The sequence below is a fragment of the Lynx canadensis genome, chromosome A2 (assembly GCF_007474595.2).
Source record: "Lynx canadensis isolate LIC74 chromosome A2, mLynCan4.pri.v2, whole genome shotgun sequence".
NCBI lineage: Eukaryota > Metazoa > Chordata > Mammalia > Carnivora > Felidae > Lynx > Lynx canadensis.
Genome location: NC_044304.2, coordinates 124,971,189 through 124,996,503, shown reverse-complemented (window position 1 = coordinate 124,996,503; position 25,315 = coordinate 124,971,189). Strand labels below are relative to the sequence as shown.

Sequence of the window (25,315 nt, the reverse complement as noted above, 5' to 3'; positions counted from 1 at the left end):
CCTACTGTGATGTGGTTGACAATGTAAGGGAGTTGGTTCCTGGAGGAATAGAGGAAAGTTGTTCTGAGTAGAAAAAGCCATGGGAATTTGGTGAGGAAATAAACACAGAGCAGGATGGGATTGAGAGAGCAAGTGAGATGGCTGGAAGGCTTTTCCTCTTGATCAGAGGGATGTGATCCCTGCTGGGTTTCTGCAGACCTCGACAGCATTAGTAACTGTTCCTGCATGCTCTTGTTCTTTCACTGGTTAAAATTCAAATTTTATCTTCTGTAGGTCCTAGAGCCTGGACTTTTAAGAGTGATCTGCAGCTCCTGGGTCCCACTCAGATTCCACTCGATGGGCTAACAATGTATTCACTTGTGAAAGGAATGGGCAAGGAAGTAATCAGATTCAAAGAATAGGAAACCATGCTTTAGAATTAATTCCACCAAGGTACTAAAAATGTGTCCCCAGAGTCCACCCAGGGCACATGCTTGGAATTACTTTTCTCATACAGGTGCTGGGCTGTACCGGGAAGTCCCCAGTCAGATGTGTCACCAGCAAACACACAGCAGTGGTAAGACTGTTGACCTTCTGATCAGTGGAGCCCATCTGCTATAAAGAGTGACTGTTTGGGGCTTAACACTCAGGGACAGAACAGATGAAATGCAGTCTGGGTATTAGGTAGGCCATCCTCTGTTATCTTCAAAGTTGCCTGTGTCTCCTACCCATAGGAAGGCAGCTTCTTGTTCAAAGTGCTCTTGTCCAATTCTGTACTTCTGTCTTAGCCTCTACCTTTTATGCATCATAAAAGGTAGAAGCCTCTACCTTCTTTGTTTTTAGCAATGGAAGTTACACATGATAATTACAGACATACTAGCAGAGAAATAGAAGCAAAGAGAAGAAAAAAAAGTCCTTGGTGGCACCACCCAGAAATAGCCAGACTAAATTTTGATAGTGCATTCATATATAATACAATAGATTACACATATAAAAATGAGAACATAATATATATGCTGATTTTCAACCTAATTTTTTTCCCTGGAAAAAATTTTATGACCATCTTATCATGTCAAGAAAATCTTTTGTCAAAAAATTTTATGACATCTTTTCATGTCTACATCTACACAAGCGGCATTCAGAGTTTTTCAGGCAGTGAAAGCCTTTCATCAAATGTTAATTTTATCCTGGGCCCAGTGCAGGATGCCTGGGTAGCTCAGGTTGAGGCTAGGTGACAGCCAGAAGCTTCCAGGCCTATCTTGGAGCAGGTCTACAAAATGAGCCCTCAGGGCCCAGTGTGTGAAATATAATTTGAAAAGCACTGATACATCCCCCACCCCCAACTGGTTACACTAAACTGCAATTTTATCCATAGCCTCTTATTAAGTATTTAAATTGTTTCTGATTATTTTTATTACAAATAATTTATATGTATCTCTTTGTACTGCTATTGCCTTAGGATAAACTCTTAGAAACAGATTTTGGCAAATATTATTAAATTTCTCCCAGAAGTGTCTACAACTTATGGTTCCCGCCAGAAGTCTACAGACACGACTATCTTGTTATACCCTCCCAACCCGGAGAAGATTCCCCCTCTAACTCTTGTTACCTCATTGGTAAGATTTCATATCCAAATGTTTAATTCTTGCAATTGTTTAGTTAGTGGTCCAAAAGAGTATTTCTATATATGGTCTGCTCATTTTTCTTTGTTTCTTAATAATTTGTTCATGTTCTTCGCCCACTTTTTCTATTGGTATGTTCTTCTATCCTTGCCACAGTTCTTTACAAAAACGATATTACCCCTTTGTCTGTTGTATACAAATATTTTCTCACTTGTCATTTTGCTTCTTAAGCATGTGTACAATACTTATAATTTGTATAAATAGTTTTAAAGTTCTGATGTAGTGAAAACAACATTTATTTCCCTTATTGTTTCTGCCTTGGGTGTTATTCCTAGGAAGATCTTTCTCTCACCAAGACAAAAAAAAAAAAGTTTTACTCATACTCATCCCCTTTCAAGTTTAAAATTTTTACTTTTTTCAATCCAACTGGCATTTACTTTATAATTAGCTGTGGCAGATAGCAGTCTAATATTTTTTAAGTGGCTAGACAACTATAATAACACCATATACTGAGTAATTCATTCTTTTCTAATTGACATTATTCCATATGCTTTCCATACATTATTCTGGTTTCAGTATCATGTTTTTTAAAATTATCAAACTTTTATATTATGTTTTAATATCTGGCATGACATATTTCTCTTCATTATTAACAGATGTTTTCCTAATTGTTCTTATATTTATTTATCCTAAAGGGCCTTGAAATGTCAACTTCTCTGGAGTGGCTGGCTAAGGAAACTACCACTTTAGTAAAAAGCATTAAAAAAAATCAGTAAAATGTGGCCTCCCCTTCCCCTCTCCTTCCTTTGCTTTAGTTGTCATTGCCTTGTGGCTGCAAAGCCACATGTGACTCTGTGTGGCTTCCACCTGCTCCTGTTCTCCACAAAGGTTTGCTGCCTGGTGGGGAATTGCTTTCTGTTGTCTTCTCTTTGTTCAGTCACGTAAACCCTTAGCTCTGCCCCTCAGGGCTGCCCTTAAATTCCAATGAGCTGTGACATCAAGAGACTCTAGCATCGGGTTCCCTGTTCTCACCTGTACCTCTCCCCCAAACTCCTGCACAGCCATACAGCCTTCCTGGGGGTGTGGCACCCATGTGTGCTAGGAATTCCTTGAAGTTTCTGGGATTTGGATGGCTTCTTTCCTTGGCTCCCACCCAGCTCCAGGTCTCCTCTATTTTGACCGGGGCCAAGGTCAGACACTTAACAGACTGAGCCACCCAGGCACCCCAAGTGTCCTCGATTTCTATGGCTCTTCCATGACTTCAGAGGAATTGTCAGCGAGGAAGGGAAAATGGTTAATGTCGATTTCCAACTTTCATCTTTCCCCGAAGCCATTGGAGATGATTATTTTCTAAGTGCCCAACACTGAACCTCTATTAATTTTGTAGTGAGGAAATAAATTGCTTTACATCTTTAACAGAACACTGTGATATTCATTCCTGCCTTTTCTGTAATTTAGGACACTGTTCATAATATTGCAGTGTTTCTAGAACTCGTCATATCTTCCATGAGCTAAACATTTGATTTTTTTTTTTTAATCTAATGAGTATGGTGACATGGGTAACTGACCATGTTTTCCTTCTGTCTACGGATTCCCGAAGCCTCCACCTTGTGCCAAGCATCCTGAGACACCTCTCACACGTTTTCTTACATGATTTCCCTTCACTCATATTTCTGCACTTTGAAATACCCTGGTGTATGTGTTTTTTGTATGTCCCCACTCAAACCTTCCTGGGGCCTACTGGGCGTAAATAAATAGATGAATGAATAAGTATATCACACTTTCGTATAGAGCATAAAATGTTTCCCCATTTTCCTTCATCTCACTCCCTGCTTCCTTCTTTATCATAATCACTGAGGCAATGGTAGTGCCTAGAAAGCTCAGTAATGGTCACGTACCTTCACAGACACACACACACACACACACACACACACACACACAAACAACCCTAGAAAAAGCCTAAAACAGGTGTAAATTATATTTTTAAATTGGTTTTAACTGCACACAACACATCAATATACCTTCTTGTATGTAAGTCCCTGTGGTCACTATGACTAGTCCAAATCCCATCCCCAGAAGTGAGGACTATTTGGTGTGTGTCCTTGGAAGCAATTGCTTATTACTTTCTTTTCTTTTCTTTTCTTTTCTTTCTTTCTTTCTTTTTCTTTTTTTTTTTTTTTTTTTTTTTTTTTACTATCCATTGCTATCCCAATACCTCACTGAGAGGCAGGATATATGGTAGTCAAAGACACCCAGGCTGTCTTGGGTTCAAACCTTGCCCCTACACCTACCAGCTGTGTGATCTTGGGCAAGTTACTTTAACTATCTGAATTGCAATTGTCCAGACTATAAGATTCAGATAATAATAGCATCTATCTCCCAGAGATGTTGTAAGAATTAAAGTACCTAACATTCATAAAGAGCTTAGAATCGTGAATGGAATATAGTATGCAATCAATAAATCTAAGCTACTGAAACTTCTACATAGGCTAGCCAGCCATTCCTCCAACGAGGGAATCCCTGCTATTCTAAGCAACATTACCATAAATGACATGTGTGCATACTTGCATGCATGTGGGTGTTTGTCAAGAGAAGATACCAAAAAGTAGAATTCCTATGTCAAAGGGCACATGTGCCAGTATTATCTGATATATTCAATAGATTCTGATGACATTAATTCTACTTATTCTAACGTTCTGCTTGTTCTGTTCATTTTGCTTTCTTAGTTGTAAACTACACAGAATGGTATTTTAAAGTATTATCTATTGGCCACGTTTTGACTTTTGTCCCATTTTCTATATTTGATTGCACCTCATCTTTGTAGTCAAGATTTCACATTAGGTTCTTCATTTCATAAGTTTTCATGGGCTGCTTGGGAAAGCGTGGTATGGGTCACTGAACATTGGGTTATTACTTGCTTTCAGGGGTCATGGAGGAAAGTAAGCTCTGCCCATGGGCAGAGTAATGGATAATTAGTCTCATGACTAGGTACCCATCACCCCTCCAAGGACTCATTGATTCCTAAGACCCCCAACTCTGTCTCTCCAAATCCAACACCCCCACGATTAGGAGGAAGAGACCTCCATCCCTGTTGCCTCTCTAGGGCTGGGGAGGCCAAAGGGAAAGGAAACATGCAGTGATCAACCCTCCTTGTTGTGCTCCAGAAATCACCCATTAGTTTCCTTGAGTCCTTCCTGCCCTGGGCTTTTACACAATCTTAACACTTCACCCACATTACTGTAGCCTGTGGGTACTGGCAACTGTGTGGCTTCAGTCTTCCCTCTGACCCATCTGCGTCCTCCTAAGGATTCCTTACTATCACTGGATCAAGGAGAATGTTCTTTGTTTCCAGTATTGTTATGAATTAAAAAAATCTTTCCAATTATTTCTATGGTTTGGGAGTACAGAGGGCAAGGTGCTTGTTTCTGGAAAATGAGCAAGTTGAAGTGGAAATATTCATTTCTTGGGAGAGGTGTATGTGTCAACACTGCTCTAAAGGAAGAGGCCAGAGGCATTAGGGTCAAGGGAAATGGTCACAAAGTGGGCCCAGCAAACTACCCTCCTTAGTAGCTCTTGACCATCCGTGGGAACCATCAGCATTTCCCCAGGCATCCTGCCTCTCTTTCTACATCTTTATGGACAATCAGACCCATTAAATAGAAAGAAAGCAGAGAAGGAGAAAGTGGGAGGAAAAGAACCATAGACGATATTAGTGAGAACAATCCCACTCTCACCCAAGGATGATTTCTTACAGAATAGTGCTTGGTTGAGCCAGCTCACCTCCTTGCAGGAACTTCATGGGGTAGACAATGGCATGGTATCTGTCTATGCTGAGGGACACCAGGACATAGGTAGAGGCATAGAGCAGCACAACCTGAAGACAGAAACGAGAAGGGGTGCATGACTTCATAGAAGTGAGGGAATCCACACAATGGGAAGAAGAATGTTCTGTGCTATTGAGAAACCTGCACACCAAACCTAGGGAGGGATGAAATTTGGGTGAGGGAGAGAAATGATTCACTCCCTGTGTCTACAAGCAGATTGCTGTTCTTGGTGCTGCACTTGTCATTGTTAGTCGTAGCTGGGGAGAATGTTTCCAGATCACCCTTCCTCACTCATTCATTTGGCTTCTTGGAGACTCCACATCTCAGGATCAGTCTCTCTTGACATTTGCATGGTACATTTGTTTGTAATTGACTTTTAAAGCTAACCTAATTTTCCCTGCCACAATTGACATTCCAGAATAATTAGAAACAAACGTTCATTTGCCTTTTATCAGTGTGAGTTGTTGAGAGACAATGGAAGGGATCTGGTTTCTGGGAGCCCATGTGCTGTTTAGAATCATTTATCATCATCTGCATTGACAGTCTCAGAGCTCACTTCCTCCTCCACTTCTCTGGTATAACTGTTCATTAAGGCCAGTCCTTGGGTCCCCCCCTTCCTCCTTCCCACCCTCTCTTTTATTAACCTTACTCATGCCCTTTAATTATCCTGAGTACAGTGTTATTTACATAGTTTGCAGAAAAGGAAATTGGGATATAAGAGGTTAACATCTCTCATGTTAAAAGCATAATCAAAATGTAATTAAATGAAATATTTCTGAAAGAATGATCAAGGTGGAAAGTTTTCAGGTAACTTTGAGCCTTATTTATACCAAGAGTCTAGTCATATCTCTGCTTTGTAACCTTTGGATCAATTCCAGAGCAGGGAAGAATAACTCAAAGACCAGAGTCTAAGGGTGAGTGTCTGAATCTCTCCTAAAAACAAAATAGAAATACCGTGACTTTGGCAATAACTTTTGTCTGAATTTATACCTTATTGTTCTTTCTCTCATTCAGAAAAATAACAATCAACTATGTTATTGTTCTCTATTATTTGTATTTGTATAACACCACTGCAAATGCGTCCTGGCACTAATGTTGTGGAAGGTGCCACAGGGTGGGAGTTCTGATTAAAGATTAAAGGCTTTCCTGAGGGATATAAGAAGAAATTCTCCTCTTGCTAAAAAGATGCAATATGGACAGGGAGAAGAATTTTGGCCAAATTTAACCAAAAAATTTAGACAACAGTCTTCTTAGAGAAAAGTGGGATTTGTACGTGTGACCTATGAATTCAGAACTTTTAACGATGGCCACACACAGCATAGGAGGTGGCATTCGAGGAATATGAGAAAGAAAGCTCCCAAGGGCAGAACTCTATGGGATGGAACGTCTTGGTGAGAAGGTCGTAAGAATCTCAGCCATCTTTGACTGTGTTGAGTGACTGTGACCTTGAGGAACTTGCCAACACAAGTTCAGAATTTGAAGCAAGACGAAAAAGGTCACAATAAGGAGTGGCTGGAGGAGTAGGCGATGTTAACACAAAGAGATGTACTTTCAGACAGTCAAAAAGAGTAGTTAATTTCAAGGGTCTTCAAACATGTAGGCAGGGTAAAAAAAAAAATTAAAGGTTACATAAAAGAAATGCATCTCAAATTGTCATGCCTCTTTTTTACAAAAATAAATGCCAGAAAACAGCATAAAAACATGTTCAGAGTTTTGAAAGAAAAATTATGATCCAAGAATTTTGTAAATATCATTTCTGTGCCAAGGCACAGAATAGTTTTCTTAAATGTATAAAAAAAGAAAGTATAACATCACATAATCTCCTGAAAAATCTTCCTTGAGGAAATATTTCTGCTGACTGAGCATTGTTTAAAAATTAAGAACTCTAGAAGAGGGACGGGATTGAATAATAATAGCTATGGTAAGCAATGAGTCCCCCCAAATCCCACAAATGTTTACAACATCATTATGAATATAGTTAGGAAACATTCCAGGGAAAAATCTGGGGAATTGAGTGAGAAGAGAGAGTAGAAGGAAAGAAATCATATTATATATTTCCATTTGGTCATTTTAGACGTCTCTGTTGTTTTTTACTTTGATAGAGACATATTACATTTAAAAATTAAAGATAAGCTATGACATAAAATAAAAGGGGGGAAAATAATTTATTAGCTTCTTACGGCTATTGTAACAAATCACCACAAGCTTCATGGTTTAAACCAGCATAAATGCACTTTCTTATACTTCTAGAGACTAGAAGTCCATAATCAGTTACACTGGGTCAAAAATTAAAGTGTTGGCAGGGCCACCCTCCCTCCACAAGCCCCAGAGGAGAATCCATTCCTTGCCTCCTTCAGCTGAAGGTGGCTGCCAGTATTCTTTGACTCGTGGCCACACCAATCTCATCTCTGAGTCTATGGTTACAATGGCTCTTCTGTCTGCTTGTCAAATCTCCCCCCTTCCCTTTAATAAAGGATATATGTAATTACACTTGAACTCATCAAGATAATCCAGAATAATCTCCCCATTTCAAATTCCTGGACTTAATTACATCTGCAGAGTCCTTTTTAGCCATATAAGGTAATATATATAGGTTTCAGGGATTAGAATTTGGATTTGGGGGTGCCATTTTTCAGCCTACCACAATTAACAACCAAGCAGGAAGGAAAAAAAACATGTAAATAAAAAATTAACACAGAAAGATTAAAATGAGGTGACTTAAATAACACCAAACACTATTTGTCTCAGTAAATATAAATGACTTAACCTCCTTGACTAAAACAAAGACTATGTACAAGACCCTTCCACAAATCTAACTGTATACTGTGTTGAAAATAAGCCTCTCAGTCCAAATTATTATCAAAGTTTAAAAATAGAGTGATGGCCAAAGGCATAGGAAAAACTAAAATCAAAAGAAGGCATTTACTACAATACTACTATTTGACAAATTAAATTCAAAGCAAACTGTACTACATGGGACAAAGCGATTATTTTTATTGATACGATACATAATGATGACAGAATATTAATAAACTTATATGTAACAAGTAACATAATACTAAATATGCATAACTAAAATGTTCAAAGACTTACCAAGTATAAAACACAATAATACATAGAAATAATTAAACACATTTAAAAAATAATACACATTATTGTAAAATATCTAGCAACATTTCAAAAATTGATCATAAAATAAACTACCAAGAAAAAAAATCCCTCAATAGATTTCAAAATTATACAATTTATATAATTTGCATATTTAAAACAACAAGCAATAAAAACTGAAATCAGTATCATGTTATTTTTTTTTAAATACCACTTGGAAATTTAAACACCCTTGTAATTAACTTGAGTCAAGAAGGAAATCAAAGTACAATTATAGTCAATTCATAAATGTCAACAATGAAAATTCTACACATCAACAACATATGGGGTACCATTTGGATAACAGATGGCAGATTGAGGACATATGTCTGAATTCTCACTACCCCACCCCTCTATTCTGACAAAAATGACCTAGGAAATATAAAACCAAAGAAAATCTTGCACAGAAGTTGAGACTTAAATGCAGCAAACTTAGAAAAATTTTATTTAGAAAAATACCAGATTGGATTCATGTAAAGGAGGATCCCTGGATTGACTTAAAAAATTAATATACTTTATTTTTTAGAGCAATTTTAGATTCATAGAAAAAAGGATAGTTTCCACCTCCATCCCCAACTTTTCCCCATTATTAACATCTTAAGTGTGGTCCATTTGTTAAATTTGATGATCCAATATCAATACATTACCATTAAAGTCCATACTTGTGTTGTATAGTTCTATGGGTTTTGACAAATGAATAATGTCCCCTATCAATGATTCATACAGAAAAGCTTCACTGTCCTAAAAATGCCTTGTACTTTACCTAGTCTATCTTGCCAAATCCCTAGCAACCACTGATATTTTTACTGTCTCCATAGTTTCCCTTTTCCAGAACATCATATAGTTATCATACTTCTGTAGCCTTTTCAGACTGACTTCTTTTACTTAGCAAAGTTCATGTAAGATTCCCCCATGACTTTTCATGGCTTGATAGCCCATTATGTTTTATTGTTAAATAGTATTCCATGATATGGAAGTACCAAAGTTTTTTTTTTTTTTATCCTTTCAGCATTTGAGGAACATCTTACTACCAATTTTTGACAATTATGAATAAAGTTGCTATAACATTCTTGTGCAAGTTTGTATGAACATAAGCCATCAACTCAATTGGATATATATCTAGGAGCACAATTGCTATCTTGCACGATAAGAGTATTTTCTCTTTGTTTTTAATCTTTATGTCCTTATTTTGAGAGAGTGTGTGTGTGCAAGCAGGGGAGGGGGAAACAGAGAGAGAAAGAGAGAGAAAGGAAGAATCCCAAGCAGGCTCCACACTGTCAGCACAGAGCCTGACACGGGATTTGACCCCATGATGCTGGGATCATGATCTGAGTCGAAATAAAGAGTTGGACATTTAAGCAACTGAGGCACCCATGTGTCCCAAGAGTATTTTCAATTTTTTAAGAAACTGCCAAAATATCTTCCAAAATGGCTGTACCATTTTGCACTCCTACAAACAGCACTAGCATTTTGTATCATCAGTTGTTTGGATTTTAGTCATTCTAATAAGTATGTAGTGCTTTCTCATTTTAATTTGCAATTCCCTAATGCCATATAATGTTTCTTTTGATATGCTTGTTCATTATCTACATATCTTCTCTGGTTAGCTGTCTGTTCAGATAGTTTGCCTATTTTTAAGTGGGCTGTTTCCTTACTGTTGAGTTTTAAGAGGGGTGTGTGTGTGTGTGTGTGTGTGTGTGTACATTTTTTTAGAGAGAGAGTGAAGGGAGGTAGGGGCAGAGGGGGCGGAGAGAGAGAGAGAGAGAGAGAGAGAGAGAGAATGAGAATCTTAAGCAGGCTCCACGCTCAGCACAGAGCCTAACACAGGGCTCGATCCCATGACCTTGGGATCCTGACCTGAACCAAAATCAAGAGTCCCATGCTCAACCAACTGAGCCCCACCTAGGCATCCAGGTCTGGTATATTTTGGATACAAATTCTTTATCAAGTATGTGTTTTGCAAACATTTTTTTCTCATTCTGTGCCTTGTCTTTTCTGTCTCTTAACAGTGTCTTTTGCAGAGAAATTTGAAATTTTCATAAAATCAGACTTTTCATTTTTTTTCTTTCTTGGGTTGCGCTTTTGGTGTTATACCTAAAAAGTCACGGAGAAATCCTAAGTACCCTAGCTTCTCTCCTATGTTTTCTTCTAGTAGTTTTATAGCATGCATATTTCATTCAAGTCTATGATCCATATTGAGTTAGTTTTTGTGAAAGGTGTAAGGTTTGTAGTTAGATGATTATTATTTTTTTAATGTGGATATCCCATGACTCTAGCAGTATTTCTTGAAGAGGCTGTTTTTTCTCCATTGAACTGTCTTTGCTCCTTTGTCAAAGATCAGTTGACTTTTTTGTGTGCATTTGTTTCTGGGCCTCTATTCTGTTCCACTGATCTATTTGTTGATTCTTTTGCGAATATCATGCTGTCTTGATTTAGCTGTAGCTTTATAGTAAGTCTTGAAATCAGATAGTATCAGTCTTTCATTTGTGTTCTTCAGTATTGTGTTGGCTATTCTGTGTCTTTCACCTTTCCACATAAATTTTAGAGTTTGTCTATATCTATAAAATAACTTGGTGAACTTTTTATTGGGATTGCATTGAATTTATAAATTGGAGTAGAATTGACATCTTAATAATAGTGAGACTTCCTTTCTGTGAACATAGAATAGCTATCCATTTATTTGGATATTCTTTGATTTCTTTGATCAAGTATTGTAGTTTTCTTCATACTGATCTTGCACGTATTTTATTAGATTTATACGTAAGCTTTCATATTTTTGGTGCTAACATAAATGGTATTGTGTTTTTAATTTTAAATTCAAATTGCTTATTGCTGGCATATAAAAGCACAATTGACTTTTGTTTACTAATCTTATATTCTGTAATCTTGTTATTTTCACTTAATAAGCCCATAGGTTCTCTGTGGTTTTGTTTGGTTTTGTTTTTTGTCAATTCTTTCAGATTGTCTGCATAGACAATCTTGTCATATGTGAACAAAGATATTATTTCACCTTTCCTGATCTGTATACCTTTTATTTATTTTTCTTGTCCTGTCGAGTTAGTGGAACTTCAGTATGATGCTGAATAGGAGTAGTGAGAGTGAACATCCTTGCTTTGCTCTCAATCTTATGAAAGAAGCATCCAGTTTCTCACCATTAAGTATGAGGTTAGCTGTAGCTTTTTGTAGATGTTCTTGTATCAAGTTCAGGAAATTTTCCTCCATGAAGAGTTTACTGAGAGTTTTTATCATGAATTGATATTGGATTTTATCAAATGATTTTTTGGTATTTATTGAAATGATCATATACATTTTCTTCTTTGTCTTTTGAGATAATGGATTACATCAATTGATTTTCAAATGTCGAACCAGCTTTTTATACATGGAATAAATTCCACTTGACTGTGGTATGTAGTTCTTTTTATAAATACTTTGATTCAATTGCTAGTATTTGTTGATAATTTTTACATCTATTTTCACAAGAAATATAGGTCTATCGTTTTCCTTTCCAGTAATTCTTTTGTCTGTTTTTGATGTTAGGATAATGCTGGACTCACAGAATGAGTTAGGAAACATTCCCTTTGCTTCTGTGTTCTAGAAAAATTAGCAACTTATTGGTATAATTTCTTCCTTAAATATTTGGTACAATTTGCCAGTAAACCGATCTAGGCCTGGTGCTTTATTTCTCGGAAGATTATTAATTATTAATTTAATTTGTTTCACAGATACAGGCCTACTCATCTTGTCTATTTTTCCTTATATGAGTTTTGGTAGATTGTGTCTTTCAAGGATTTGGTCCATTTCAAGTAAATTATCAAAGTTTCAGGCATATAGTTCATAACATTCCTTTATTATCCTTTTAAAATCTATAGGATCAGTAGTAATTAACCCTCTTTCATTTTTAATATTAACAATTTGTGCCAACCCTCTTCTTTTGTTTACTGTCACTAGAAGTTTATCAATTTTATTATCTCTCCAAAGAACCAGCTTATAGTTTCATTGATTTTCACTGTTGATTTACTGTTTTCAATTTTAGTAATTTCTGCTCTAGTTTTTATCATTTAAAAAATTCTACTTGCTTTAGGTATACATTGTCTGTTTTCTCTAGTTTCCTAAGGTAGAAGATTAGATTATTAATTTTAGGTCTTTTTTCTTGACGAATACAAGAATTTAATGCTATAAATTTCTCCAAAAGCACTGTTTTTATTGTCCTACAAATTATGATAAGTTGTATTTTCATGTTTAATTTGACCCACATGTTACCTAGAGTGGGTCTAATCCCCCAGAACATTGAGATTGGCCAGCTAGCCTTCTGTTATTCATTTCTGGTTTAATTCTAATTTGGTCTGAGAGCATACTTTGTGCTATTTCCACTCTTTTACATTGTTAAGGTGTATTTTATGGTCCAGGATGTAATTTCCCTTGGTGAATGTTCCATGTGAGTTTGATAAGAATAAGTATTCTGCCTTGTTGGATGAAGTGTTGTGTAAATGTCAATTAGGTCAATTTGATAGATAGTTTAGTTTACCTCAACTGAGAGCTATTTAGTCAACTATATCCCTGCTTCTAACACTAAGTATTGGCATAATTTATTTCTCAGCAATTGCCACAGTAAGCAATTGATAACATTTATCTACAAGGAAGCAAAATTTTTTCAATGAGGAATTAAAATATGTTTTAAAAAATAACCCCTGAGAAAATACCAGTTCCAGATGGTAATCAGGGGTCTTTCACATCTACTAAACTTTCAAGATTATATTCAGAACACAAAAGATTTTTATTTTATTTATTCTTTTAAAATTTATTGATTTATTTTGAGAGTGTGAGGGAGGGGGAGAGAGAGAGAGAGAAAGAGAGAGAGAGAGAATCACAGGCACGCTCTGCACCATTAACATGGAGCCTGAGGCAGAGCCAAACTCACGAACTATGAGATCATGACCTGAGCAGAAATCAAAAGTTGGACTGTTAACTGACTGAGCCACCCAGGCACCCCAAAGATTTTTAATTGTAACTATTCTCTATTCATTTTCTGAAGATGGAGTAACTCCATTTCCAAGGTCTGAAAATGATAGAATAAATGAAAATCATAGATGAATATAGATATGAAGATTCTTAAAAACCCTACTAACAAGTGGAATACTGTGGGATAAGGTTTTCCAGAAATGTACTCTACATCTCTAGAGCTACAACAATTTAGATCCGGAATATGGGCATCAAAATAAAAATTATTAATGGAAAATAATTTTAAGAGCTCAGAAACAGAACACATCAGTTCTAATGCCAGTTATGAAACAGTTCATTCTTTCTGTATTAGTTGAAGTGCCTTAATCCATAGTATGTACATATATGGTGTATTAACAATATATGTATATGGTAAATATGTAATATTTTGTACCATCTATTTTATGCATATATATTTGCATTAGTAATTTTTACATTAAAGTATATTCAACAGGCAAAGTATAAATGTCTTTAATCTAAAAATAGATATTAGCAATAATTAAGGAAAAGCACGTATCCCAGGGATGCCTGGGTGGCTCAGTCAGTTAAGCATCCAACTCTTGATTTTCAGCTCATATCATGATCTTACAGTTCATGAGATTGAGCCCCAAGTCTGGCTCTGTGCTGATAGCATGGAGCCTGCTTGGGATTCTCTCTCTCTCTCTCTCTCTCTCTCTCTCTCTCTCTCTCCCTCTCTCTCTCTCTCTCTCTCTCTCTCTCTCAAAATAAATAAATATTAAAAAAAACCCCAAGTATCCCAGTTATAAAAAAATTGAAAAGGATAGTAGGCAATTTAAATAAGAAGAAATTCAAACGCCAATAGATATTTTTAAAAGTCCAATTTAGGTGGTAATACAGGCACCACAAGTTAAAACAACTAGAGATAATACCTATTTTCTGACAATCTGTCACAGTTTTTCAAAAAGAACAGTAGCCAGTGTTGTGTTAGTTTCAGGAGGAAAAAATTAAAGGAACAAAAACCAAAAAACAAACAAAAAAAGAACTTTGAATGTTTGTATCCCACCAAAATTCATATGAATCCTAATGCCCAGTGTGATGATGGTAGGAGGTGAGGCCTTTGGGAGGTGGTTAGGTTATGAGGGTGGAGCCCTCATGAATGAGTGGGATTAGTGCCCTTATAAACAAGGCCTGGCAGAGCTCCCTTATTCCGTCTGCCATGAGAAGTCTGTAACCTGGAGGAGGGCCCTCACCTGACAATTGCTGGCACACTGATCTTGAACTTCCAGCCTCCAGAACTGTGAGAAATGAATGTTTGTTTTTATAAGACCCTTACTCTGTGGTATTTTTACAGTAGCCTGAATGGACTAAGAAAGCCAGAATATGTCAAAGTCCTTCATATTTACCGCCCCCCCATTTAAAATGTGAATATTTATGTTCTTATTAATGCTTATTTATGTTTGCTTTATATATTAATTATTTTTAGCAAAAAAAAAAATTAAAAAATCTTACCAATTTGGCTTATCCTTCCAACTAGGAGGAAGTGAGCAGTTCGTTGTGTGGAAGTGTTGAGTTCTATATTATTTTCCTTGTGAAGACTCCAAAAACTACTTGTCACTTTGCCTCATATTTTTAAAGGTCTACATACCTGCAGATAGCGGACCACTCGGCAAACGAGATCAGGTGCCATAAAATCTCCAGTGAATCGCCAAATGATATCTGTCAAGATGTTAACCAGTCCTGTGAAAGAGTCTAACAAAAACATGCAAGTGGTTAACTTTAGTCTCTTTCAAATTTCCAGCCTTGCCACAATAGAAATGAATTCCTAGGGAGATTTTTTTTTTTCCTTCTGATTTATCAGGTGGCCATTAAGGAAAAGTAAGGCAAGGCAGGAGTTCATTGACTTTTATTATTAGGTCTCGTTACCACTCAGATGTAACCACCTTGGAAGGATTTTGGTAATGACTAAAATGATTTTGGTAACCATACAGTTGACCTTATAAGTCACAGAAGAGGAGTTTTAAGGGGGTTTAGATCTGTACCAAAATAAGGACTGTGTGAGGATCGATAAGGGAAAAATTGAGAAAAGGAAAATATTTATCTTTAAGAAGCCCCTCAAAATCCCTCTTCTTGTACCCACTGTTTATAATGTCGACCTCTTGTTACCTCCCTACCAGCAATGACAGCACTCCACTTTCACTCCAGGTTTCTTTTCTTTCTTCTCCTTTCCCCTTTCAACATCTATGCCTGGAAAAAATCAAGTGCATGATCTATCAATTTCATTAACTTAATTGGCTAAACAACAGAGGAACTGAGGCCAAGATTTGAGACCAAAGTCAGAGACTTTAGGCTCCTGTGGTTATCTTTACTCATTTCTGTACTTAGATTGAAAGTTGTGTAGATATCTATATCAGAAATGGTAAAATATATGTCTAGAAGCTCCCTCTCACCCTTCCATGACATATCACTAATTGATCATGTGATCCAGAATCATTCTCAAAACAGTGCTATAGGGATTCTCTGCTAATTGATGGATAGGGCTGGTACTTAAAACAGGATAAGTAAGAATTCATTGACTTAGAGTCACTTCCTTGGAACATGGGATATAACACTCTGTCAAAGACCCAAGAGGCAAGGCAAATTCATTGCCAGGGTAGCTCTTAGAAGTCTGGAGAAAGTGTTGGTCTTTCCTAGGCAAAAGAGAAATGCGTGAGTTGCCCCGGCAGACAGTAGAAAAAATAAAAATAAAAAGGCCAAGTAAAGTGTGCATGCTATAATGGATATATTATGTAAAGCCAGAAGACCCACCAGAGAATTATATTCCATGGAAGGACTCAGAAGACACATCACTTATCAAGGATGTACTGGTGAGAAGAGCACCTGCATTACAAAGAAGCTTCCAACTATGCTAGAGTGGATGTAGGAAAGGTGGTCATAGAGCCTGGTCTTATTATACATGGTAAGGCTGCACTATAATAATTCTCCTAGTCCTTCCCCAAAGGGACCTATAGTCACTTATTTGTGTGACTGTACACTGGGGAAAGAAGAATATACAGACATTTTGAGTACTGAGGCACAGGCTCTATGTTGACATGATACCTAGAGACCCGAAGTGTCATTTTGGCCCGACTATAAGAGTGGAATCTTTGGGGCCAGGTAACAAATAGAATCCTAGTTGAAATGGAATGGTTCACTAGATCTGCAGACCCTCCAGTATTCATTTCCCCATTCCCTGAATGTTTAATTTATACTAATATACTTAGCATTTGGAATAACTCCATATCTGCTTCCTCATAATAGTGGCAGACAGCAAGACTACTCATTGGACAACATGATGAATTACCCCTTATCATGGCCAATCTAGTTACTGCTGTATTTGAATGTCTTTGAATTACCAACAGTGGAGATCAACACTGAGCCCCAGTATGACACTATTTCTTAAGAAGACCAACCAGCTACTTTGTGACAAGCTGACTACATTGGACCCTTCGATATTGCAACGGCCAGCTGTCCATCTTCCCAGCGTATACTTATTCTGGGTATGAACATGCTTTCCCTGACCTCTGAGTTGTAGTCAACACCATTCACCAATCTCTAGAGGATTTCTGATTGCCCAACTAGAATGGAATCCCGCACAACACAGTATCTGATCAGGAAACCCACTTCATTGTGAAGGGGATATAGGCTTGCACCATGGATCATAGAATCTATTTATGTCACACAGTGCACCACCCAGCACAGCTGTCTTCCTGGAGCACTGGGGTGCACTAGTAAAGGCACAAAGTGCCAGCTTAGTGGCAATACTCTGAAAGCATGGAATCCCATCCTCCAAAATGCTGCATATGCATTAAATCAGAGCTCTCTTTATGGTGCTGTGTCACTAACAGGAGATATACATATGCCTGAGAACCAAGGGGTAGGGGTGGGAATGGTCACACTGCATATTACTCCCAGTGAACCCCTGGGGGGCACTGTGTATACCTTTCTGCTCTGCAGGCTGGAGGTCCTAGTCCCAAAAGGAAGTTGCAAACCTGCCGGGGGTCATAGCAAGGGTCCCCTTGAACTGAAAGTGATGGCTGACACGAAGACACTTTGGACTCGTTGGTCCAGGGACTAGCAGTCAAGGAGAGAAGTCACAGCTGTGGTCAGAGTAATTGGCTGTGATCAGCTGATGGAGGCAGAGCTGGGTTTATATAGTGAAGGAAGAGGAGAGGATGGGTAGAACACAGGTAATTTACTCATTATTTTATGATTGACTGTAGATAATTAGTGAATGGGGCTAGATGTGCTAAGCATACTGCAGCAGGCTCTCAATGTAGGGTTGTGCAGATTTTTGAGGCTGTAGACTGCTCTGTCCTGCTGTGGTGGGAGGGTGCGTGGGGGCTGAAATCGAGGCTTTAGTATGTATGGTCATGAAGACACACACCTTGGCTTCAGGCTGCACAAAGATAAAGCAAGTGTCAACTCTGTCCTGCATGACATACGAACTATACCCTCTACGAAACTGTTCAGATCAACATTCTAATCCTGCCTTTGTTGAGAAACACTGCCAGGTGTTATGGGAGAGAATCTATGGTTTCTGTGCATTTCTGCTCAGACAGAAGAGTGGGCAGAACCTTACTTAGAAGTGAAGGGTCTCCATTTGGTTGAGTTCAGGCTCTCGGAAAGCTGAACAGCTAAACCACAAAAGAAACTCCTATTTTGGAGTAGGCCGCTCATGATTTCATTTCCAATGGTTTATTTTTATTACTGTGTTTCTGTTAAAGAGGAGTAACAAAAACTGAAAATGGCACTGTCACTTGGTTAATTACTTCTGTGCATGCTGGAGAATGAGAACAGAAGGGAGGCTAGCATCCAGAGCAGGGGATGGCATGTAGTAGGTGCTCAGAATGTATTTGTCAAATAAATTGTCTCTATGGTTTGGAAAAGGCATTTATGGGTTTTTAAAAATTAAACTTGGGGGGCGCCTGGGTGGCGCAGTCGGTTAAAGCGTCCGACTTCAGCCAGGTCACGATCTCGCGGTCCGTGAGTTCGAGCCCCGCGTCGGGCTTTGGGCTGATGGCTCAGAGCCTGGAGCCTGTTTCCGATTCTGTGTCTCCCTCTCTCTCTGCCCCTCCCCCATTCATGCTCTGTCTCTCTCTGTCCCAAAAATAAAAAAACAATAAAAAGAAAAAAAAAAAAAAAAAATAAAAAAAAAAAAAAATCTAAATTAAAAAAAAAAAAATTAAACTTGGGTTCCTGGGTGGTTCAGTCAGGTAAGCATCTGACTCTTGATTTCAGCTCAGGTCATCATCTCACAGTGGGTGAGATCGAGCCCCACATGGGGCTCTGCACTGACAGCATGGAGCCTGCTAGGGATTCTCTCTCTCCAGCTCTCTCTACCCCTCCCCCACTCACACTCTTTCTCTCTCTCTCTCAAAATAAACATTTTTAAAAAATAAATAAAATCAATTTTTATTTTGAAATAATTAAAGACTCACAAGATGTTGCAAAAATAGCACAGAGAGTCGTCACGTACCCATCACCCAGCTTCCCCCCATGGTGACATCTCATGTAACTAGAGTCGGCTTCATTGTTCAAAGGAGAATTATTACTCTCAATCCAGGTTTCTGTACAACACGGAGCATGATCCTAAGGAATGTTACTAAGCAGTCATTATATCTTTGTCAATATTTTAAGTATTTAAAGTATCTCAAGATTTTTTAATCTAACAAAAAACTATAAATTCCTCATTTGATAGATAGGCAAACTTCGTGTGATTAAAATGTTTTTTAAGATTGTGTAACAAGTTACAGCTAAAGTCAGACTTGTAACCCAGACTGGATGTTAGTGTCTAGTCTTCACCACACTGTTTTTTTTTCCTCCCCTTCCCTCCCCTCCCCTCCCCTCCCCTCCCCTCCCCTTCCCTCCCCTCCCCTTCCCTTCCCAATTCTTGTTCTATCTGTTCTCCTTTAATCCCTAGACCAATATACAGGCACAATTCTTCCTCCCATGCCCTCATTCCCTGTCCTGGTTGCCCTGATTTTTCTCTCAGCCTCCTCTATTTGTAGGATCACTCCACCCATAGGATTTGCTTTTATACCTTTAGAGAACTGTGATGGTAAATCTTCCTTTTCAGGATCTGTATTGTAAACAAGATAAAGGCTGAGCTCCCAACTTAGCATAAAGACTTGCTAAGACTTACCTCTTGCTAAGTAACCACCTGGCATTTTTATATTGAACACCATAGTGATCACACATTCATGTTTTCAGACATGCATTCCGTCTTCTTGAAATTGCCTTGTTCCATTTGTCAGTCTGTTGAATTATTATTTACCTTTCAATATCTAGCTGACATGTCCTCTTTTTTCCAGGAGCTTCCTTTGACCATTCACAAGGTAGGGTCTGTCATGTAAGGTATTGGGCCCTCCCAGTCTTATGCCTGTCTGTCTTTTCCTTTTTGTTTCTCTGTAGGTGACAATTAGAGCATGGACAAGCACATGGGAACTACAACAAAAGTGTCAAAGATTAGAGAAATCAGAGAAGTTCTGAGAAGGTCAGATTTGAGCAGCGTCTTGAGAGTCGTGGGTTATGACCTGATTAATAGAAATCTCATGAAGGGTTTCCTGGCAGGAATGGACTGAATGTGTGAGTGGATTGGGCCAATTGAAGTTCCTTGGATATTCTCTTTTGTTTTACATATTCTTTTTTTTTTTTAGTTTATTTATTCATTTTTGAGAGAGAGAGAGAGAGAGAGAGCGTGGAAGGGGCAGACAAAGAGGGAGAGAGAGAATCCCAAGCAGGCTCTGCACCCTCCATGCAGAGCCAGACGTGGGGCTGGAACTCACAAACTGAGATCGTGACTTGAGCTGAAGTTGGACGCTCAACCGACTGAGCCACCCAGGCACCCCTACGTATTCTTTAAATAAAGAATAATGGGGAAAATCCCTAAACTTATGTTTTTCTGAACTGAAGTGATACATTAACAATTATATTGTACCCCCAGTAACATTTCTTTTTTCTCCTGGAGCTCAGTCTTTAATGAGCCCATATCTAGGAGTAGACTATCAGTGAAGCCTGGGCCACAGCATTTGTTGCTATTAAGCAAATGCTGCTGGATCTGATCAGTAAAAAGCTATTTAGTCACCTAAGTAATTGAATACATTGCAAATAAACCTTTCTTAAATGGTAATTAACAGGACCTTGGGAACAAAGGGTGCACTTTAAAAGTCTTAATCACTTCCCCACTATTACTCCTGTTTCTTGAAATTTCTTCAGTGAGAGATCCTAGGAAGCTGAAATACTCAGAAAAGCCAAAACAGGCTCCCTGCAGGCATTACTGCCCCTTTGATGGCTTCTTGCAAGTATGAGTGTGGGTTCCCAGTTGGAGCACAGATATGGGTGGAGTGGGGAGAAATCAAGAAAGAGGGGACACCTGAACTGAACCCTGAAGGGTCAATATGAAGGGGTCGCATGGAAAGGGGGTGAAGGACACTGATTCTAGACAGGGATGACACCATGAGCAAAGTTGTGGCGAGAAAAAGTGAGGTAAGAGATTCCGTGGCTTGTGTATATGAAACAACATCAGTTTGTCGTTGCTGAAGTCTGAAGTAGGAGCTTCCAAGCGGCACGAAATGGGGCTGCAGAGACAAGAGTTGGGCCATTTAGGGTCTCCGGTGCCAGTTAAAGGAACTCTGGCGCTTTTTCCCCTGTGTACTGTGGGAGCAATTGAATGTTGATGTGTTCAAACACCTGTTTCAAATAGATTTCTTTAGTTACTGTTGGGGGATCAGTTTGGGAGGTCCAGTGCTAGATTTTACACTACACTTGTTAGGGAAATGTGCAAAAGTTCAGGAAAGAGATAAGTAGTACCTAGGGTGTGTCAAATAGGAATTGAGATATAGAGAAGGATGCAGATTTGAGGTATACTTTATAAGGTAAAATTAGGAGGACTTGGGGACTGAGTGATAGATGTTTTAAATGGGAGGCAGAGAGAGAAGTCTACACTGTATTATGGGTCCTGGCTTGGGTGTTCGTGGGAGATGGTGGTGCCTCTTGAGAATACGGGAGGATAATAAGTTCATTATATTTGGGTTGTTCCCAGTTTTTGGCAATTCCACATAAGGCTGTTACGAACATCGACGTATTAAGATTTTGTGTGAATGTAAGTTTTCTTTTCCCTGGGGTAAATACCCAGGAGTGAGATTGTTGGGCTATAAGGGCCTAGCTTCAATTTGCATTTTCCTACTGGTTACCGATGTTGTTGTTATGGTCACTTGCAACCCCTATGCCTCAAATTCCTCTTTGAGTGTTCAGTGATGGTGGGAGCTGGGGCGTGGGGTGTTCTAATAATCCATTCTCTCCCCTCATCTGCATCTGCATTCCTGTAACACTGCTGCCTCTTGTTGCTCAGTGCTTGCTAAGCTGCTGGCTGGAGGTTCTACTTTGCCTGAGCTCAGCCTCTTATATCCACCTGTGCATCTGGGCCATGGGGTTGGGACCTTCTCAGCACTCCAGTTGCTACCTCACCATGACTGTCGAACTTCTGCTTTATATCGATGTGGTGAGTCTTGTGTGGGAGAGTTTTATGCCCTTCCCCTAGTAGTAGGTGACTTCTCATGGAATTGGTGTGGTACCTGGGGCCAGCCATTGTATGCCCCCATCCCCAAGAGTTGAGGGTTTTTTATTGTTTGTTTCTGTGTATTTCCCTGTGCTCTGGGGCAACAGTATTTGGTCACACAGTGGCCTAAGGTTTTTGTTGAGAGGTAACTGGGCAGGAGGGCATGATTTCATACCTTTCCTGAAGGCCTAAACTAAACCTTCATGTATACCTTCACACTGTCTCTGTAACAACTCCTCAGTTCTGCCACCGTAGAGTGGAAGCAGCCATAGACTGTCCTCTAACTGAACAAACATAGCTGTGTCCCAATAATAACTTTGTTTATAAAAATAGGCTGCAGGCTGGATTTGGTGGGAGGGCTACAGTTTGCCTCCCCCCCCCCCCACCTCCTGCTCTACAGTATAAACTACAAATCGTCCTACTGTGACTTTTGGAGCCTTCCTGCCTACCTCTTAGGTCTGATCTTTTCTGGTCCTATTACAAATTCATACCATAAGGGAAACCCTTTCAACCAGCAGTTATACTGACAGCTGGTTAATTGATCAAAACGTTGGTTAAAAAAAGGAAGCACGCACACAACCCCATCTTAAAACATTTTTATATAAAACATTAATGTGCATGTATTTATCCATTTCTTTAATGTAGGGCCAAGAGTTTTATTTGATTTTATGCATCATCTTTCTTTTGTGTGCAGAAAATACATCCATAATGCATCTTTTATGATTTCCAGTTTTGCTTTCTTTAAATTGGAAAACTTGAGATACCAGTGAAGCAATTTGAGGCAGAATCTCATTGTAGAGATTTTTATAATCCTTTTTCATTCTTTTATAGTTACATTCCCTGTGCTTAATTCTATTGCTTCTTTTAGTGACTCAGGAAAAAAAAAAAAAGTCTTTCCAATGTATCCAACTTAATTTTCACAGAAACAACCCTTTCATGTTGTTTATGTCCATTATATAGTTGTAATAATGAGAACAACTGGCATAAACTGGTTTGGGAACAGACCCCTGGGACTCCTATAACCTAAGTAGAGGGAGCATAAATGGACAGCTTCTTAGGGACTATCCTGCTAGTGGGAGCTAGTTAGTCAGGGTGTGTGAAGGATGGAGACTGTTGGTTAGTCCAGTAATGCATAAAGAAGATGCAGCCAACAGACCTTCTACGGGAGACCCTTACTGTTCCTTGACAATTCCTGGCCATTCACTCTGCCAGCCCCTTTCTTCATGTTGCTCCCTTCGCTTGGGAGTTTCTTTATGCACCTCTGCTTAAGGATATCCTAACTCCTCTGGGTTTAGTTCAAGGTTACCACCTTTATGAAGCCTTTTCTACATACTGGGATTGGTTGATTACCTCCTCTGGGCCTCTCCCTAGCTTACCATCAAAGTACCATGACACATGAACACATTTATTTTTTGTATTTCTCTCTAATTTTGTTATGAGGGATAAAGATTTTTTTTAATGTGCCATCATGTCTCCAGACCCTAACATGTTCTTATTACATGGCAAGAGCGTGGTAACTTTCTGGTAAATGAATGGCGACATTATCACTGCTGTTGCTTGATTGGCTGCCTCAGCAGATGTGGTTTCACAGAGCAGACTGAGTCCCATTAACTGTGTCCTTCAGAGTAGATTAAGGTAATGATTTTGGAGTCAAGATGCTGGAAGGAGGAATGTGATTGGAAATTTTGATCCCCAAGCAGAATTCTAAAAGAGCTCTCTAGATTCTGAGATCTCTGCTAGATGGTAAGCTCCTGATTAGTAGTGGCTGTGCCTCACTCATGTTTATAGCCTCATCTTTTTTCAGGGTGTCTTGTGAGATACTCAGTGCTTGCAAGGTGAAGGAGGAAATGGCCAACTGAACAGATTTGCAAAGCTCTTGAAAATGCAAGGCCACTAGTGAGGGATTCACCTACACAGAGAATGAGTTGAAGCACCATTTCTTAGGTTCTCCTTGCTCTCAGCTGATGTTCATATTTTCCCTTACAAAGCAGGACTACAGGAATAATGAACACTTAGCAAGCCGAGTAACTTTTTTTGGCAAATGAGTAGTACATGAGCATTTGTCACACTGGATAAGAGGACTACTGAATACAAACAATTTTAACAATGACTTTGACATTTCTGACAATGTAAGGTTATTTTAGCTTCAGCTATGGACGAGAGGTGCTTTGGTTTTCCTGGAGGACACTGTAGATGGCAATGTCAACAGTGAATCTCCAGGGTATACAATGCTTCCAGCTCAACTCAACATCTCTGGTGTGGTTGTTTGTTTTGTTTTTAAAGCAAGGGAGGTGGTAATTGTTTGCTTGTGGTTGCACATGAAAATGTTTTTGATATTGCTAAGAGTCCTTCTTTTTCTCTTTCTCTCTCTCTTTTAACAACCAAATGCTTAAGGACTCTCTAAATGGAACAAGATTTGAAGACTTTATGTAAAAATTTGTTTATTGATGGAATTTGCATTACCCAACCTGTCAGGTGCTTAACTGCCAATTAAAATTATTTCTCAAAAAGGTAAGTTCTTGTGTTTCTAAGTTTTAGACTCATTTTACAATACTAATATGATCCTGGCACTGTGCCCTTCACCAAGATTAAGTACAGGCTGAGCTTAATGGCCCAAACTGTCAACTCCCCAGCTCTTTATTAATCCTGGGAAAGTGGCCCGCACCTCAGTCATTACTGCTCAATTAGGTAAATAACCATCACATCCATTCTCATCAGACCACTCTCTTCACAGAAAGCTGTTCCTGAGATTTTCAGTTAGTCTTAATAAGTCATGAATGTCGCTAGTGCCTCCCTTTTTCCATTGGTCCACTGAACAAATAAAAATCATGTGCCTGATTAAAGGAACACAAGTCATCCTAAAACCTATTCTCTGCTTCCATTGTGTGCAAAGGCAAGAATCTCAACACTTGAGGCCAACTGGCCAGTGTGGGTCATTGGTATTGCTGGGTGGTGAAGAACTCTTATATTCATATGTGTAAACATCAGGTTCAGCAAGAGCATATGTTTCCTTGAAGTGAGGACAAATAAGGCACTGAGGCACTGCCATTTCTCCTCCTCACTCCACTTTAGGGGGAAACTTCTGGAGGCATGACAGTACATCATCACCATTGCACAACGTGAGGATCAAACTGACTCTGGGTGTAAATACAAGACATGGACAACTTGTTTCCTCCTTTACTGAGAGT

The 25,315-nt window shown here is 38.7% G+C and overlaps 1 protein-coding gene across 2 annotated transcripts in view; it reads right to left on the bottom strand.

Moving 5' to 3' along the window:
- The window catches only part of NPSR1 (neuropeptide S receptor 1), a 151,938-nt gene that overhangs the window by 40,604 nt on the left and 86,019 nt on the right, over positions 1-25,315 (bottom strand). Inside the window, exons 3-4 of one of the 2 annotated variants that reach the window (XM_030295296.1) lie at positions 15,177-15,280; positions 5,382-5,475 (exon numbers count right to left, since the gene is read on the bottom strand). The exons of the other annotated variant lie outside the window; for it this stretch is intronic. Coding sequence (XP_030151156.1) covers positions 5,382-5,475; positions 15,177-15,280 — 198 coding nt within the window. The remainder of the gene's footprint in view (positions 1-5,381; positions 5,476-15,176; positions 15,281-25,315) is intronic. 2 annotated transcript variants of the gene reach the window in all.